The following is a 15,984-nucleotide window of genomic DNA, read 5'->3' on the forward strand; positions in this document are numbered from 1 at the left end:
TCTCTGTCATCTCGGTGGACGCCTGAACTGCACCGTACAGGAAGGGAGGAAGTGGGAGTGAAAGAAGAAAGAGAGGCTGTAATGAAGAAAATGAAAATTGTTTTTGAGGAAAGGAAATTATGCAGTAACTGTCCCCCGCAGTGGGTACGCGCCATTATCTAGAGGACAACAACAACAGCAACTGTCCGCAACTACAACGCAGGCAGGGTATCTGTCGAAGCAGTCAAAATTCTGACTGCCGGCCCGACACCAGCGGAACTTATTAACCTAGTTTGGACACCGGCCCACGAGGGCCTCCGGGGAAACGCGACAGCGCACGCATTGGCCGAGGACTCACACATCGGTACTCCAATGCGGTCTCGTCGAGCAGAGAGCTCCTTCAGAGGGACGAGGAGGTGAACACGTACCAAGATGTCAATGAAGCGATGGCTCTTGCAACAGTACGTAGCTAGCCAGAACACACAGCCTTTGTCAATGGCTCTGCAGGAAACGCGAGGTGTATGGAAGCTTTCGGGGTACAAAAGCTACGATAGCGGGAAGGGAAGTAAAACCCAGGTTGTGACGTACGTAAAAAGCAACGTCGCCGTCGTCCAGCACGAAGTAGGCAACAGGGACACCGAAACGGTCTTTGTGGAGATCCTGACCGGTAAGAAGAACAGAGGCAGCATATTTCTACTCAATGTGTACAGCTCCCCGAGGTGCACGAAGGTGAGGTTTGGCCCGATATTTAAGAGAGCGATTAGCCTGGCAGGTAAGAACCCGCTAATAATAGCCGGCGATTTTAATGCCAGACATCGAGAATGGGGTTACACGACCAGCAGCCCGAAGGGTCAAACGATGTTGGAAGACATCAGTGAGTCAAACATCTACATCGCTAACGACATCACATGCCCGACGAGCGTGGGCAACAGTGTGTCAGTGGACACAAACCCGGACTTGACTCTCTGCCATAGAACTGGCATAGTCAAGTGGACGAACAAGCGTCAGGATCTCGGTAGCGACCATTACGTGCTATAGTTGGAACTAAGCAGGAAAGTGAGCGTTAAGCCAATACCTCTAGTCTTTCTAGGAGGTATTGGTTAAGCCCGCTGTGTATTGGAAGGAAACCCAAGTGAATTGGGATAAATTCAGACAGATCAGAGAACAGGAAGAAATTGGGGGTATTGAGTGCATTCAAAATTGGGCCACCCAATTAATTAACCATGTAAACGAAGCCACCGAAGAAATTAAAGGCAAAGCTCTCCCTAAGGCGATGCATAGCAGGCTATTCGGCATGTTCAAAAAGAAAGAAGAGCTAACGAAGAAACTCAAAAAGCAAAAGTGGAACCGAAATCTCAGGAGAGAGATAGCCAGACACAACGTCGAAATAGAAAAATTAATAGAAATAGAAAGCACTACTGAGGTGCGATTACGATTTTTTGTCTCAAATTTGAGACTGTGACGTCAAAATGACGACACCGCGAGATGCTAACCGCGGAGTCAACCAATCAGCGGTGGCCAGTGAAGTCCCTAGATGAGATTATCTAGGGTCTTTAGCGGCTAGTAGCAGGGCTCCACCCAGGAAGCATTTAGTTGCGCAATAAGGGACCGTATGCTAACATTTTGCTGCAAACACGCAGTTAATAAAATGAACAATGCTTTATTTTCCTAACAAACTATGTTTCAAACCTAACCACATGAAGCAAATCAAGAAGCGTCCTCAGTTTTGCGATTAAGTTTGCGCTTCAGTCACTTTTGCTGCCGCGAGGGTGCGCTGACGACGAAAAAGCGTCGGCTAGGTGACTTGAGCTGCCGTCTGATTCAAAGGATTCAGAATATTCCCTCCACCCACATATGCAGCCATCGTAAATATGGCAGCCAGAAAAAAAATAAGCTGATTCGACGGCTGTCCCTTTTTTTTTTTTTTGGCACATTACGTAGAATCAAGGTACTGTGAGGATGTCCTAAGTGCGCGGAAAAAATCTATTTAAAGGCAGTGATTGCTACGGGTCTGCCGAGATCAATTTGCAAGGAGCGCTTGGCTCGAAAACCGATGAAGGCAGCTTTATGGCAAGTTCACACTGGCGAGTCGCAAACGTCGCGCGACCGATTTCGGTGAATTAGTTACGGTTTCCGAAGCACTTGTGAAGCGGGGAGGGAGCGTAACAAATCGATTTAAGCCTGTCGGGCGACCTCCGCGACTCGCGAGTGTGAACCCATCTAGCCATCTAGAGCAAATGTGCTCTAAGGGCGATGCGTGGTTCTATTCATTTTTGTTCAGAAAATACCAGGCGACCATGAATAATCACACTGCAGCAACTGCCGACATACGGCAGCAGATTGGTGCAGCTGCTGGGAGCTTGCAATCACTGCGGGAATTAAGAGCCGGCACGCCCGGTCACTGCAGCAACAATCACATTTCCGCCTCGTATTCAACTCACGCTGCCCGCTTCGAATTAAGCACTTGATATTCGTGTTGGTGTTGCCGTTCCGTTCGGATGATGCTCAGATGACACCATCGGGGATACTGCGGTGGCGAAAGTTTATGCGAAGGAAGTCCTCCTTCGCAGCCGCCTTGTCTTGGGGATCTCGCCCGAAAGCGCGCACCTTCTGCGACTGAACTTTGACAGTTGTCTCCGCAACCCACCGCAAACACTTGCTCACACTCGATTGGGCTACGCTGACGTTTGCTTCATTTCCTACGGTGTCTTGAAACCCACCGGCGGCGAAGGCGCGCACAGCACTTGCCGCTCCACTGACCGCGCACTCACCCGCACACCTCCAAGTTCAACGGCGAGTTCGTCGCACAGCCATTGTGTAGTCTCCTTCCTATGTCAAAACGTCGAAACAACTCGTCCCGCACGTCAAAACTGTCTTCATGAACCCTCCTACACCGCTGCTCGCGCGGCCACCGGCAATGTAAACAGAGCACTGCACGGGCCTCAATCTGAGGCCCGAGCCCGGCCCGGGCCCATGACCTCAAGCCCGAGCCCGGCTCAGGCCCGCGGCTTTAAGCACGGGCCCGGCCCGGGACCGCTAAATTATCGCTCTAGAGAGCCCGGCCCGGCCCGTGAATCCCGGAGTGAAGCCCAGCCCTGGCCCGGCCCGGCCCGTTTCACAGTAACGCTTCAGGTATACTGCTCACTCTGTGCTACTACACCAATAAGGAACTGGCCGACAAAGGTTCTGAAACCGCAGTTTGGCTTCCAGAAAGTTGGTTCTTTTTAACCCAGAAGGAAGTGATTAAGAGTAGTGCTCACCAGGCCCGTCTTTTGGAGAGTGATCTCGTGTAGGTGGGCAACAGTAAACTCGGAAGTTCCGAGTGCTGAATAAAAAGGGCCGCATACACGCGTAGTAGTCCACTTTGCGTTCCCCCATGATTTTAATCAGTTATATTCTGCCGCCCCTGAAGTATAAATATAAAGCTGCCTAGCAAGCACTAGGATGATATTTTTTTACTGAGAGCGAGCTCACAGGTTGAGTTCATAGCCGAACTGGTAGCCGTTCAGCAGAAACGACAAACTAAAAGGCTTGAATATTTCACGGTATGTGTTTGAAGACTATAAGCGTCGTAAAGTAATATGTTCTTCCCGAATGCATTTCTAATAGTGTATAGGTATGTTTTGGGATGACGAACGATCAATGGCCAATTAAGGCCGGTTGAATTTTACTCTTACTGCAACGCGGTGTGGAAATAAGAAAAATAAGTCAATAAATAAAGCTTAACTTTTTTCTCAGCGCATACTATAACTCATAGTTCATCCGTGTTGCTGCTTCAATGCCGCAGTTGTGTACTTCACTCTGCAATAGTGAATGAAAAGTCGGACACCAGCCGTTTCTGTACGGACCCAAGGCCGGCTCGGGCCCGCAGCTTTAAGCCCGAGCCCGGCCCGGGCCTGGAACTTCAGGCCCGGAAAAACAAAACATGTCCCGGCCCGACCCGGCCCGCGGGCCGGGCCGGGCCCGGGCTTTCGGGCTGGCCCGAGCCCGTGCAGTGCACTAATGTAAACAACCGCCATTTTCTGTCTCAAACGGTGTGAGACCACTCGTTCCAGTCGCAAAAAATCGTCTCAATCGGCTCGCATAATTAGGTAAGCAACGCCAACACTTCTGCACGTTTATGACGTCGGCCGGTGACGCAAAAAATCAATATGGCCGCTGGTCACGGCTGACCAATAGGAACGGGGCAAATGAGACACTTTTTGAGACACTTTCCGATTGAGACGATTTTGAGCGACTCGTAATTGCGCCCCTGGTGGTGCGCCTAAAAAATGCTTGCTCTTCTCGCTAGGTTGCGTTACGGCGCTGTGATCGACACAAATTTCAACGCAGATTGCCTGTAGCGTCTTACATCGGCGCCTTCAGTTAGTTCTTACGGAGTCTGCAAAAAAAGGCGTAACGCGAAGCCACGCTTTATTTGTTTTGTTTGTGAAGAGTAAAGCTTTTATCTTAGCCGTTGAAGTGCCGACAGGATTTGCCTTGCATAAATTATGTCAACTATTGCCGCCACAGCCTCAAAAAAAGGAATGTATGCCACTACCCCAAAATATAGTGCCTTTTAAAAATCTTTAGAGTAGAGCTGTTACCGCCAACCTTGGCATTGTTTCATCTACCATCTTTTGTCGTTCGGTTCTGCCTATTGGTCTTCCATCTTCCTTTTTATCTCCCCCTCTCTTTCTGCAAATTGAGTCAATAGCTAGCACGCGAACACTTCCATGCATTCACCTATCCTCTGTCTTAGACTATCAAGCACTCCACTCAGGCGGCACAGCGGCCAGCCATTCAGCAGAGAAGCCAAGACGTTAAAGGGTGCTCGCCTCCGACCGGGTAGTTGACCTGCCGTCCCTGGACCTCCTGCGCGATCTCCTCCTCCAGGCCATGCTCGAAGACGAGGCGGCGCAGCGCGCGGATCTCCTCGGGGCTGGGTATCCTCTTCTGCTTGGCAGGGACACCGGCTCCGGGTTCGTGGCGGACGCTGCGCCCCGGGAAGGAGACGGCGCGGGCCACTCGCCACCGGTGTGCAGCAGTGTCCTCCGGCTGAGGCGCCAGGGATGACCCGTTTGCGACCGCGGCAGTAAGCGTGGCGTTGCCGCTGCTCGAGGAAGAGAGGCACATAACGTAGCGGGACGTTGTCGTTAGCAGGCAGAGCAGCAGGAGCAGCACCAGGTGGACCAGGAACGGCGGGGCAAAGTTCATGGCACGCTGCAAGAGGGAGCGGGATGTCTCAGTTACGACCTCTCCGCGTTGTTTGTCAAGAGTACTGAAGTATATGAAAGGGCATACTTTAGCATTGCGAGAGTACAGGGTAGTCTTGCTGGCATTCTAACTAATGTTTAATTTTACATCGATGCCGAAACGCATAATGAAACAGCGCAGACAGTGGATAACCCAAGAACAGATACACGAACGACCCCGTCCGGCTTACGCGATACTCCTGAGAGCAGTGAACTGCGGTAGTTTTCTCTGCTAAGAAGTGCGCTCAGAAATCACCGCAGCTGCTTTATATCACCGGTTGGACATGATGTCAAAGTAATTAAGTCGTTAAAAACATAGTATCAGTCTGGAACCGAGCCCATGTTTTTCAAGAACAATGCGCAATAGTCCGGCGAGGTTTCATTGCATGTGAAGTGGAGGTTCAGAACGGTGAGCGGAATAAACTTGCGCAAAGGGATTGAAGAAGAAAAAGAAAGAGGCATGAGGACAAGATGCCATTTTCATATGGTGAAGAAGAAGAAGACAGATCACTATGTCCTGTCCTCACGTCTCTTTCGTTTCCTTCTTCAATCCATTTGCGCAAGTTTATTCCGTTAATTGCTGTTATGAACCAAATTGCCCAGACGAAAGTGCTTATTGTTCAGAACGAGGACTATTTCTTTCAACCTTAATTGTTTCGCACCAGGATGGTCCGAAGATAAGCATAGTACCCAGGTTATGTCTCAGTATTTTGCGATTTCGGAAAGATAAGAATTCGAAGCATGAGAGAGAGGAAGGAATTTTTAATGAGGAAAAGGTGGAGAGGTCGGCTGGTGGCAACATGGCCCTGGCCTGCTACTCCATGCAGGGGAAAAGGAAGGGGAGGAAAGAGAAAGTGCTAATGAAGGTTGATGATGGCATAGTACAATGAGTTTCACGGGTGATGTCGACACACACACACACACACACACACACACACACACACACACACACACACACACACACACACACACACACACACACACACACACACACACACACACACACACACTGCCTGGCACTCGCATCGCGGTGAGTAGACGCACATAAAACTGGTGTCTGCAACACACACACCGACACATGTCATTAACCATGTAGGTAGTGCACAGGCAGTCACAGACGGGTATACAGGCCTGTTTCACACAAAAAGTTGAGCACCGTCGTTGTTAGCAAGATTTTATAATACGAGGCCCAGAGTGTCTCAGATGCTTATATAGCTACTGAAAGAAAGAACCAATCAGGAGGTAAAAAAAGAAGCTTGAACGGCCCATTGCTTTAAAAGAGGAAACAATATCGGATGCTCTCACAGACAGCCGGCCATATGTCTGATTTATGGCCTATACACGCATGATTCTATTTATTTTCAGGATGATCTCACAAGCGTATCTAACTAGTGTGATAAGTGGTGCATGCGACTAAACGTTAATAAATGTAAAACGATGCATGTGTCACGTCGCACTAACCTCACAGCCTCACAGATAACCTCACAGATAGCAAGCGTACTTATGTTCTTCACTACATTCCACTTGAATCGGTTAACTCCTACAAATACCTAGGTGTTCATATCTCACGTAACTTATCATGGCATAGACACGTCGAACATGTCGCAAATAACCCCAACAGGACTCTTGGATACTTGCGCCGAAATTTCTCTACCGCGCCTCTGCCGATAAAACTAACCCTTTATAAAACATTAGTACGACCAAAGTTAGAATATGCATCTGCAGTTTGGGATCCTAATATAATCACACTGATAAACACACTAGAATCCATTCAAAATCGTGCAGCACGTTTCATCTTAACTAACTATTCCCGTTACGCCAGCATTACTTCTATGAAAAACACACTTGCCTTACCAGACCTCTCTTCGCGCCGGAAGTGTTTTCTACTATGTCTTTTCCACAGACTGTATCACCATAATCCTCTGTTAAAGGATCATCTTTTTTCGAGCCCTTCATACATTTCATCCCGTTCCGATCATATATTTAAAGTCGGTGTTCCATTTTCGAAAACAAAATTGTGTCATGATTCTTTTATTCCTAAAACCAGCGCCCTTCATACATTTCATCCCGTTCCGATCATATATTTAAATTCGGTGTTCCATTTTCGAGAACAAAATTGTGTCATGATTCTTTTATTCCTAAAACCAGCGCCCTTCATACATTTCATCCCGTTCCGATCATATATTTAAATTCGGTGTTCCATTTTCGAGAACAAAATTGTGTCATGATTCTTTTATTCCTAAAACCAGCGCCCTTCATACATTTCATCCCGTTCCGATCATATATTTAAATTCGGTGTTCCATTTTCGAGAACAAAATTGTGTCATGATTCTTTTATTCCTAAAACCAGCGCCCTTCATACATTTCATCCCGTTCCGATCATATATTTAAATTCGGTGTTCCATTTTCGAGAACAAAATTGTGTCATGATCTTTTATTCCTAAAACCAGCGCCCTTCATACATTTCATCCCGTTCCGATCATATATTTAAATTCGGTGTTCCATTTTCGAAAACAAAATTGTGTCATGATTCTTTTATTCCTAAAACCAGCGTTGACTGGAACGACCTTCCTCCCTCCATCGCTGCCATTACCGATGTTGAAAACTTCAAGAAAACTGTGTTTTCTGCCATCATATAACTTGTTTTCTATAACTATGCACTGTATATTTTTGTTGTTGTACCACTCCTTTCTGTAATGCCTTCGGGCCCTGAAAGTATGTGAAATAAAATAAAATAAAAATAATAAAAAATTGCCAAAACTTCAGACAACAAAAGAACCATGGCGACCACAAGCACGTTTCTTTATTGAGGGAGGGAACAACTTTATTTTACAAGGTCAGGTCTGACGTCCTAGGGAAAGGGGAACATCACTTTTCGCCCAGCATGCCGCGGGCGTACTGTGGCAGCAGTAGCATTAGGTACGATTCAGTTCCTGGAGGTGTAGCCAGCCAGCTCTCCTCGTCCTCGAGGTGTGAGTGTCTTGTTACGGATTTTAGGGCGTTTCGTTCGATGTCTCGGACGCGCAGGATCTTTACACTCAAATGCGGGGGAATGCAGAGCATGCCAGTACGATAAGGTGTTTTGCAAATACATGTGTTGATGCAAGCGAACCAGTAGTGCCCTTCTTCCTGGCCACCTGCCGGCGTATTTGTAGCAATCTTGCGGTTTGACGTACTTCAGCAGTGTCAAGTGACCTCCACCAGAGTACACTTGGCACAAACCTTTGCTGGAAATGTGCTGTAGTCAAAACTGAAGAAGCGCCTCTTCAGGTAAATCTCGCTGTGGTGTGCATTCAAATGAGGAGGCGACGCCAAGGCCGAGTGGTCGCTTCTTTGTTCTGGTCCAGCCGGAAGCAGAGACGACAAAAACGTGCGTCGCGGAAAGATGAACCTGCCTGGACGACAACAAAAAAGCAGTCCTTTTTTTTTTCTTTCTATCCATTGTCGGTGCCTGCAGGTCTTATAGCTAAGCAACGCTCTGGCGATCCTGGGATTTCCACTAACCCAGTTTGCCGACCCAATGTCGCGGAGGCTGCGCTGGAGGACCAGCTCTAAGCGTGCACCGGGCACTGAGGAAGCATCTCCTGACCACGGAAGCGTGGTCAGTGGCCGTCGCCTGGCTGCACACATGCGTGCCCCGAGCACGACACCCCACACGCACGTGCGCCTCCCGATGGATGGCCACTGCGCGTAGCTAGCGTGAAAGAGGGCTACGCCGGGCACGTGCTGCTTGCGTGGCATTTGGGGAGTGCAGCCGCTGCCTGATTCCACGGGCTCCCGCGCTGTAATGGTTTTGGCTTCAGGAGCCAGTACCTCCGCAAGCCGCAGAAGCAAGCTTCCCAAAGCTTCTGGTATGTGGAAGACGCAGCAATGAATGCAAAAGAGAGGCTTCGAAAGGATTCAGCCGTGCTCATGGAATGAAAACTTCTTTCGACCACCTGGGGTCCTTTAACGTGCACTGACATCGCACAGTACACGGGCGAAATTTCCGGAGCCCTCCACTACGGCGTCTCTAATAGCCTTTGTCGCTTTGGGACGTTAAGCCCCATAAACCAACCAACCAAAACTTCTTTGCGAACAGTTCTTCATTAAAGGCAGCACGCAGCAGGCTAATCACCAAAAAAAACTATTATCAAACAGAGGAGTTCGGAGCGCGCAGGCTCCCGGGCCCCCGCACGCCCCCACTGCACTCAAGGGTTTCTGTTCCTGCGGTCCATAACGTGCTGGCAGCCCAATCGGTAGCGATGGTCGGCACGACTGGTTCCTGGGAGCGCAGCAGGGTCACCCAGTCCTCCCACTAGGCCCCACGGGGAAGGATCCGCTGGGCAATGAGCTCGTTCCCATAGACAATTTCTCGAGTCTTAACACTGGTCGGACACTGTTGAATCTGGTTCAGTGCGATGCTTCACAGGTTGGTCATAACTGTAGGTGTAGTAAAGGGAATGTGGTTAACCACATCACTTTGTCTTTGTGATTCTCTTGTGTTCTGCAAATACCATAGTCGGATACAACTAAAAAATGAAGCGGCAAATGCCCCTGAAGTGAGTTGATGGGTTTATGGGGGTTTAACGTCCCGAGACGACTGAGGCTCTGTGAGACGTCGTAGTGAAGGACTCCGGAAACCCGACCACCTCGAGTTCTATAACGTGCAGACATCGCACACTACACGGGCTTCTAAACCCAGACGTAGACGAGCACATTGAGCACCGTTCTACTTCAGCCGATAGGACACAGCCTGCGAGAGCAAGGATGCTCATATCTCGAGCTGTGCTATCGTAACACAGCTCAGTGGCCGCCTCGAAGTCGCTTCTTTCGGTCGCAGAGCTGTGTGTTAGGGGTTAGGATGCTGCCGCCAGCTTGAGGGTGCATGGGGGTTGCCGGGGAGCGCTGACGTTTCGCTGCCAGTTCCGGAAGGTGCCATGTGCGGCTGAAGCTCGCGTCAGTCGCGTGGAGGGACAGCGGGTGATGGACGCGGTGCACAAACGAGCGGCCAGAGCTCACGAGTGGGAGAAGTGGAGCAATGGTTGTTGCATCCGCATAAACTGTCGCAATGGGCCCAGGTCCAACGCAAAGTGGGGTCGCGCGAGTTCCAAGCCGTTCGTGAAAGGCGGAGCATCCTCAAGTACGGACTCATATGGAAGCCACCCGTGATAGACGCCGGGTCCTCACGTTCATCTTCCTGCCCGCTGTAGTGGTGCTTGTTAGAGCGACTCTAGTGCATCCGTCATAGTCGCTCCAGGTGAACACGCTAAATCAAATTCCAAAAGCACAAATCGCCAAATAATTAAATGCAAAAGGAAACTTCCCCGCGGTGGTGCTCCCTCTGCTGTTCACTACTGCGAGTACGCTGTTCATCCGTTAGAACACGTTTAGCAGGCGGTGGCTCCGTCGATGGTCTGGCCACGGCTGGTGAGGGAGGGGCTAAGCTGGAGGCTTCCCTATTGCCAAACATACTCCGCGCTCAACGGGCGACCGTGCTTGCTTTGACTGCGAAGCTTTTGACCTCACGTGCGGGTGGACTTTGTCATTTGGCGGCGCTTCTTCTCCCGCTTACGAGCACGTTGCATCTGGGCTGCTGACTGGAGCTGATCCAAACTGTCTCGCGACTTCCATTGCGCCGGAACTCCGCGCCACATCGTCACTGAGCCGCAAAGAAGACAAAGCGGTCTAAGACGTGTGAGATGCGCTTGGCTTAGTCTCGGGATCTTGCTGCACCACCACCGCCAGCACCATCGCTCAACCGGTAAACAAACCACTAACAACCTAGACTCCGCGCGACCTCCGCTTTGAGCCGCAAAGAAGAAAGCGGCCAAGGGTATGTTACGAGCGCTCGTGTTGTTCTGCAGCTGGGCGGTTGTTCGCGCGTCAACAAGTCCATTGCGGTTAAAAAAGAAAGCAAGCTGAGGCCTAATTTGTGCAGCTTTGCAGTTGATACGTCGATATATGTGATGGCGCTTTGCATTTTTGGAAAGGTACTTTTTTGTAGGCCACTTAGCAGCTTTCTTTTTTGTCTGGATCGTGTTTAAAAGAGTCGTATAATGGCGCATAGTATGCTCCTGTTATTGTTTGAAATATGTCTGCATATTGTCAATCAAAATGATTTTTTGGTTGCCAAAATCCCACTAAAAAAAACTTTAAACACTAGTCATCAACTTCCCGGCCGACAGACCGATTTTTGCTTTCTTCAGAACGCTTTCGCCAAGCAACTAGCGCTGCTCTGACTGCGGTTATAGTCAACGCCGAGAAGTGGTTCAAAGGCGTTGCAGAGGAATATTGTTAGCCAAGAGCGAGAACTTTCTTTAATCTTTCTGAACGAACTGGGAAGTTAAGCGAACACGCCTTTGTACACATTTCGTCGTGAGCAAACGTGTGAACGTTGCACAGGGCGTGGCAATGTTTGCCCAGACGTCTTGCCTGCACGTATAAATAAGGCCGCGACGACGGCCGCCAAAAACACGCATACATGAAAAAGAGTTAAGATTGGGTAGTTAAGAGTGGGTACGCCATCTACAGCATGCATGGCGCGTAGAAGTCTGGAACGCATTACTGCTCGCTAAGGTTAAACTTTGCCGAACAAGCTATATAATTAAAATACTACACAACTAAAGAGGACCGGACGAGCCGGGAATGGAACCGTCGACCTCCCGACATTCTGTTCAAGATGGCTCGTTCATTACCTGCGGGCTGAAAGCTGAGCTCACTAGCTCCGGAACACTCCGGAGTATTGCAGTGAGAAAGGAGACTGTGATGGCGTCAGTAGTCAGTGAAAAAACTTCAAAGGCGCAACTGAAACAACCACATTGAGCGCAATAGCTACAACAGTTCAATGGATGCCAGTCGCAGCAGTAGCTTGTAAACATGACATAGTTAACTGCAGGATAGTACGAAAATTTTCTTTTTTACAGAGTTTTAGGTAGGCATGCAGAGAACGTGAAAGGCTCGTGGTAGCCATTTGCGGGGCACGATGAGAACTTCCGTTCGGCCAAAGGGACAGATTCCAGCAAATCCACTCGACAGACTGCATCGATTGCGGCAAACAGTATTGTTTCCATGCACTTCCCTGGATACTTCTTACGAGTGCAGCAGCTGAGACGATAATTTTAATCCTTAACCTTAAGAGGCTCGTTCCGCAGCGCGTTAAAAACATGTATTTACGTGCACAAACAGTGTTTTCTTAGCATCAAATTTATTTGATCTGCTCAGTAATAATCTGAAGCAATCGGAAATGTAGTTGCTTTACCCCTGCGTTCCAGAGTGGGATAATGAAGACTAACGGGTTTTCGAGTTTATAAATCATCGCAAATTTGGCACTGCAGGTGGTGCACAGGAGTATAATTCTCAATGTTTTCTTTTGTTAAAGCAAGGTAAGTGCCGAGTGTTATCATCGCTGGGAGTCTGTTGCGCTGAGACCTGGTACTCCTTAACTGTCCCTGCTCTTTCGACACAATAGAGCGCCACAGTGATAATGGGCTTATCGGTGTGGACACCCGAGGCCTATCCCTAAGCCCTGGAATGATTGCATCGCGTCTAGCGTCCCGTCGCTGACGTTAGAAACGCCAGAACAATTACAATGTAATTCATGGAGGCTGGTGCGAAATATACGAAGCGTCATAAAATTATCCTCCTTAAGCCTGACTGTCTTCTTCGTTTAAGTAAGTCATCTGTTGGCCCATAACCTGGAACAGAGATTGTAGACGACTTAGAATGATTCACAATGGAGGTGGTGGACATAAACTGCAGAGTAGGGAATGCAATGTGACGCCATTTCACAATGCAGCCACGCTTGCAGACGCTTTATTCCAGCTAACTCCTAAGTTGCCTGGAAGTGTCCGTATCGCCACAGAAAATTGTCACTTACTGGGGGCCTTGACAAAGTTTCTCCGGTCCAAACGATAGTAAAATATTTTCAGCGTTATTTTTGCGAGAAAAAATTGTGCATGCGGACTTGAGGAAGGACGGCTGCACTCGACTTATTTGTAGAAAATTCTGTACTGTGTGCCCGTTTTTCAATCAATCAATCAATTTTATTTCCTTAAAGACCCCTTTTCAGGGGCATTACATAAGGGGTGGGCACAATGTTTGGTGCGACAAAGTAATCATGCGTTATGATGATGACAAAAAGGTGTTAGCTCTGCGTGCGAGGTTCGCGGGACAGGGTTTCCTCGCAAGTTGTAGGGCCCGAGTAATACGATCGTGTTCTTTTTTTTTTTTTTTGCAATTGCGTTTTTGTCTGACGGCTGCATTGTTTAACATCTATTGCTGTTTTTGAGTAACGATGACTCTTCTACAAGCACAGCTTTAAGTATGACCATATATCCGTTAATTATTGGTCAATCGACTGCTCGTGCTGAGAAGAAGACGCAAATAAACTTTGAGGGACTTTTTGAGTGCACAGGATTACGACATTTTACAATCCCCGCCCTCCCCCCCCCTCCAAAAAAAAAAGCAGTAATTCATTATAAAAAAATAACACACGGGAAAAGTCTGCCGCACTAATAAAAATATAAATCCTAATATTCCGACCCCCACAATACTCTCGCATTGTGCTCTTAATAGTTGGGTTAAGCGTCATCTAAGTTTTTTTTTTATCTAAAGTTGTATTGGGTAAATTATGGCAGCTCAATTCAGATTTACCTTTTCCTTCTTCTGTTGTGAAATTTCGCTACACCAACAATGCAGAAGATTAGGAGAACTATTGGAAAAGTGACGCTCAAATGTCACAGTTTGCACCAGATAATTTGCATATTACTAACGGGGAATGTAGAAAAAAAACACTCGTCGAGGGTGGTGATGTTACATTGACTGCATATTGCGAACGTTTGCACACAAGGTACATTGCTACGACTCCTGGTTACTGCTGCCAAGCAGAATATTCGAAAATTTTGTAGAAACACACAGCACGCGCCAACCCATCACAGAAGAGAATCACTCATGGCACTATACGTGCAAACTGACTTCAATATAATAAAATGACAGCCGTGTTTTGCAATCTGAACTTATATATGGCAACTTAAAATTACACCACCCTGTGATTTAAGTTGAGCGGATTGAAAGCCGGCAGCGATAGATCCGAATTCGTCTGGCATAACGAAATTTCCTCACCGTATAAAGGTTTAATTAAAAAGCCAACATGAACCAAGCTTCAGCGTGTGGTAGTACAGATGATGAATATTTCATAAGTCATGAGGCACATATACACGCTTAGGCGTGCACTCTGGGGAGCTATTAAGTGTAACCTAACCCAACTAGGAATCGCCATAAATAGCTTTTATTCTGGCATATAAACAAATACCAAGGCACCTCTTACGACAAAGGAGGTACTATTCGCTTTGAGAAATCGAAAGATAATGCTAAAGCTAAATGCAAAGTAAATGACATTAATAATATGACCGCTACTGCTCAAATGCACTCATGTAACGAAATCGAAAGATAATGCTAAAGCTAAATGCAAAGTAAATGGCATTAATAATATGACCGCTACTGCTGAAATGCACTCATGTAACGAACGCCGCCCTATTACACGAGAGGCGCCTCCCATTGAATTGTTTGCCGAATCACTCTTTGGTCACGTGTGTTTACCCTGCAGATAAAGGGTGAAAGTCCATCAGCGGGCTTGACAAGAATATACGGCTGAGTTCGCCCGCGTACCCTTATGTAAACAATTTTCCTGTTATTCCCAATCAGCGTAAAAATGATTTCTAAAGCACTGCGTACTCAGCCGTTAATTCAAAAGTTGAATAAAAGAACGTAATCACTGGTGTCGTAATTCTTTTCCAATTTTGATTCGAATATACTCTCTCTACCGATGCCCAGTCCATTGCCGCTACAATTGCCATTACGTATTCGATGTAAACTATCCGTTCAGCTTTAAAGGCATCTTCGAAAATACACGAACATTTACTTAACTTGCATGGAAGCATTATCAGTCTCCAATGGTATTTCTTAACTGATCTCTGGCATGACCACAACATATAGTATCACCATCGCTATCATCCTGACTACGCCCACTGCAGGGAAAATGCCTCTCCCATGTTTTTACAATTAACCCTGTCCCATGCTTACAATTTCTGTCCTACTTACCTACTTGTTCCTTTTCCCTGACGCTGATTTGGTAACAGCACGTCCTCTAGGCTCCTGTTCTGAAGCTCCCTCGTCGTTACCTAGCTCTCCGTCATGCTAGCGATGTCTCATCCGATTAAGATGCGGCAACAGGAAAGCCGTCCCTAGTATTGTATTTGAGCTCGAATCTCAATAACGAATGTCATACTTGTGTCCCTCAAAGTATTACGAGGTGCACGTGTTAATCATCATCACCAATATCATCAACCTGACTACGCCCCCTCCAGGGCAAAGGCCTCTCCCCTGTCTCTCTAATTAACCCTGTCCTTTAGCAGCTGCGGCCGCCGAATCCCCGCCGATTTCTTAATCTCATCCTCCCATCTAACTTCTCTTGGAATGTACTCTGTTATCCTTAAGGACTAGCGGCTATCTTGCCTTCGCATTACATGCCCTACCAAGGCCGATTTCTTCCTCTTGATTTCGACTAGGATGTCATTAAACCGCGTATGTTCCCTCACCCACTCTACCCGCTTCTGGTATAGAGAGTATAGTGAGTATAGGGGTAGAGTATAGTGGAATAAAGTTCAAGAACGCAGTGGAAGATACCGAACAAACACTTCCAGCCTGTGGAACCGACCAGCTCTCATTACGTCGCGTTTAATCCGGTAAATTCGCTGTTAATCATCCTTGGGTCAGTCAGCCCCTGCGGAGA

At 47.8% G+C, this 15,984-nt stretch overlaps 1 protein-coding gene across 1 annotated transcript in view; it reads right to left on the minus strand.

The window, feature by feature from the left end:
* Nucleotides 1–15,984, minus strand: part of LOC149340841 (uncharacterized) — a 71,805-nt gene that overhangs the window by 33,169 nt on the left and 22,652 nt on the right. Inside the window, exon 2 of the mRNA XM_089549733.1 lies at nucleotides 4,797–5,181. Coding sequence (XP_089405859.1) covers nucleotides 4,797–5,175 — 379 coding nt within the window. The 5' untranslated portion in view covers nucleotides 5,176–5,181. The remainder of the gene's footprint in view (nucleotides 1–4,796; nucleotides 5,182–15,984) is intronic.

This window comes from Amblyomma mixtum, chromosome 6, assembly GCF_055824585.1.
Source record: "Amblyomma mixtum isolate Tamu chromosome 6, ASM5582458v1, whole genome shotgun sequence".
Classification (NCBI taxonomy): Eukaryota; Metazoa; Arthropoda; class Arachnida; order Ixodida; family Ixodidae; genus Amblyomma; species Amblyomma mixtum.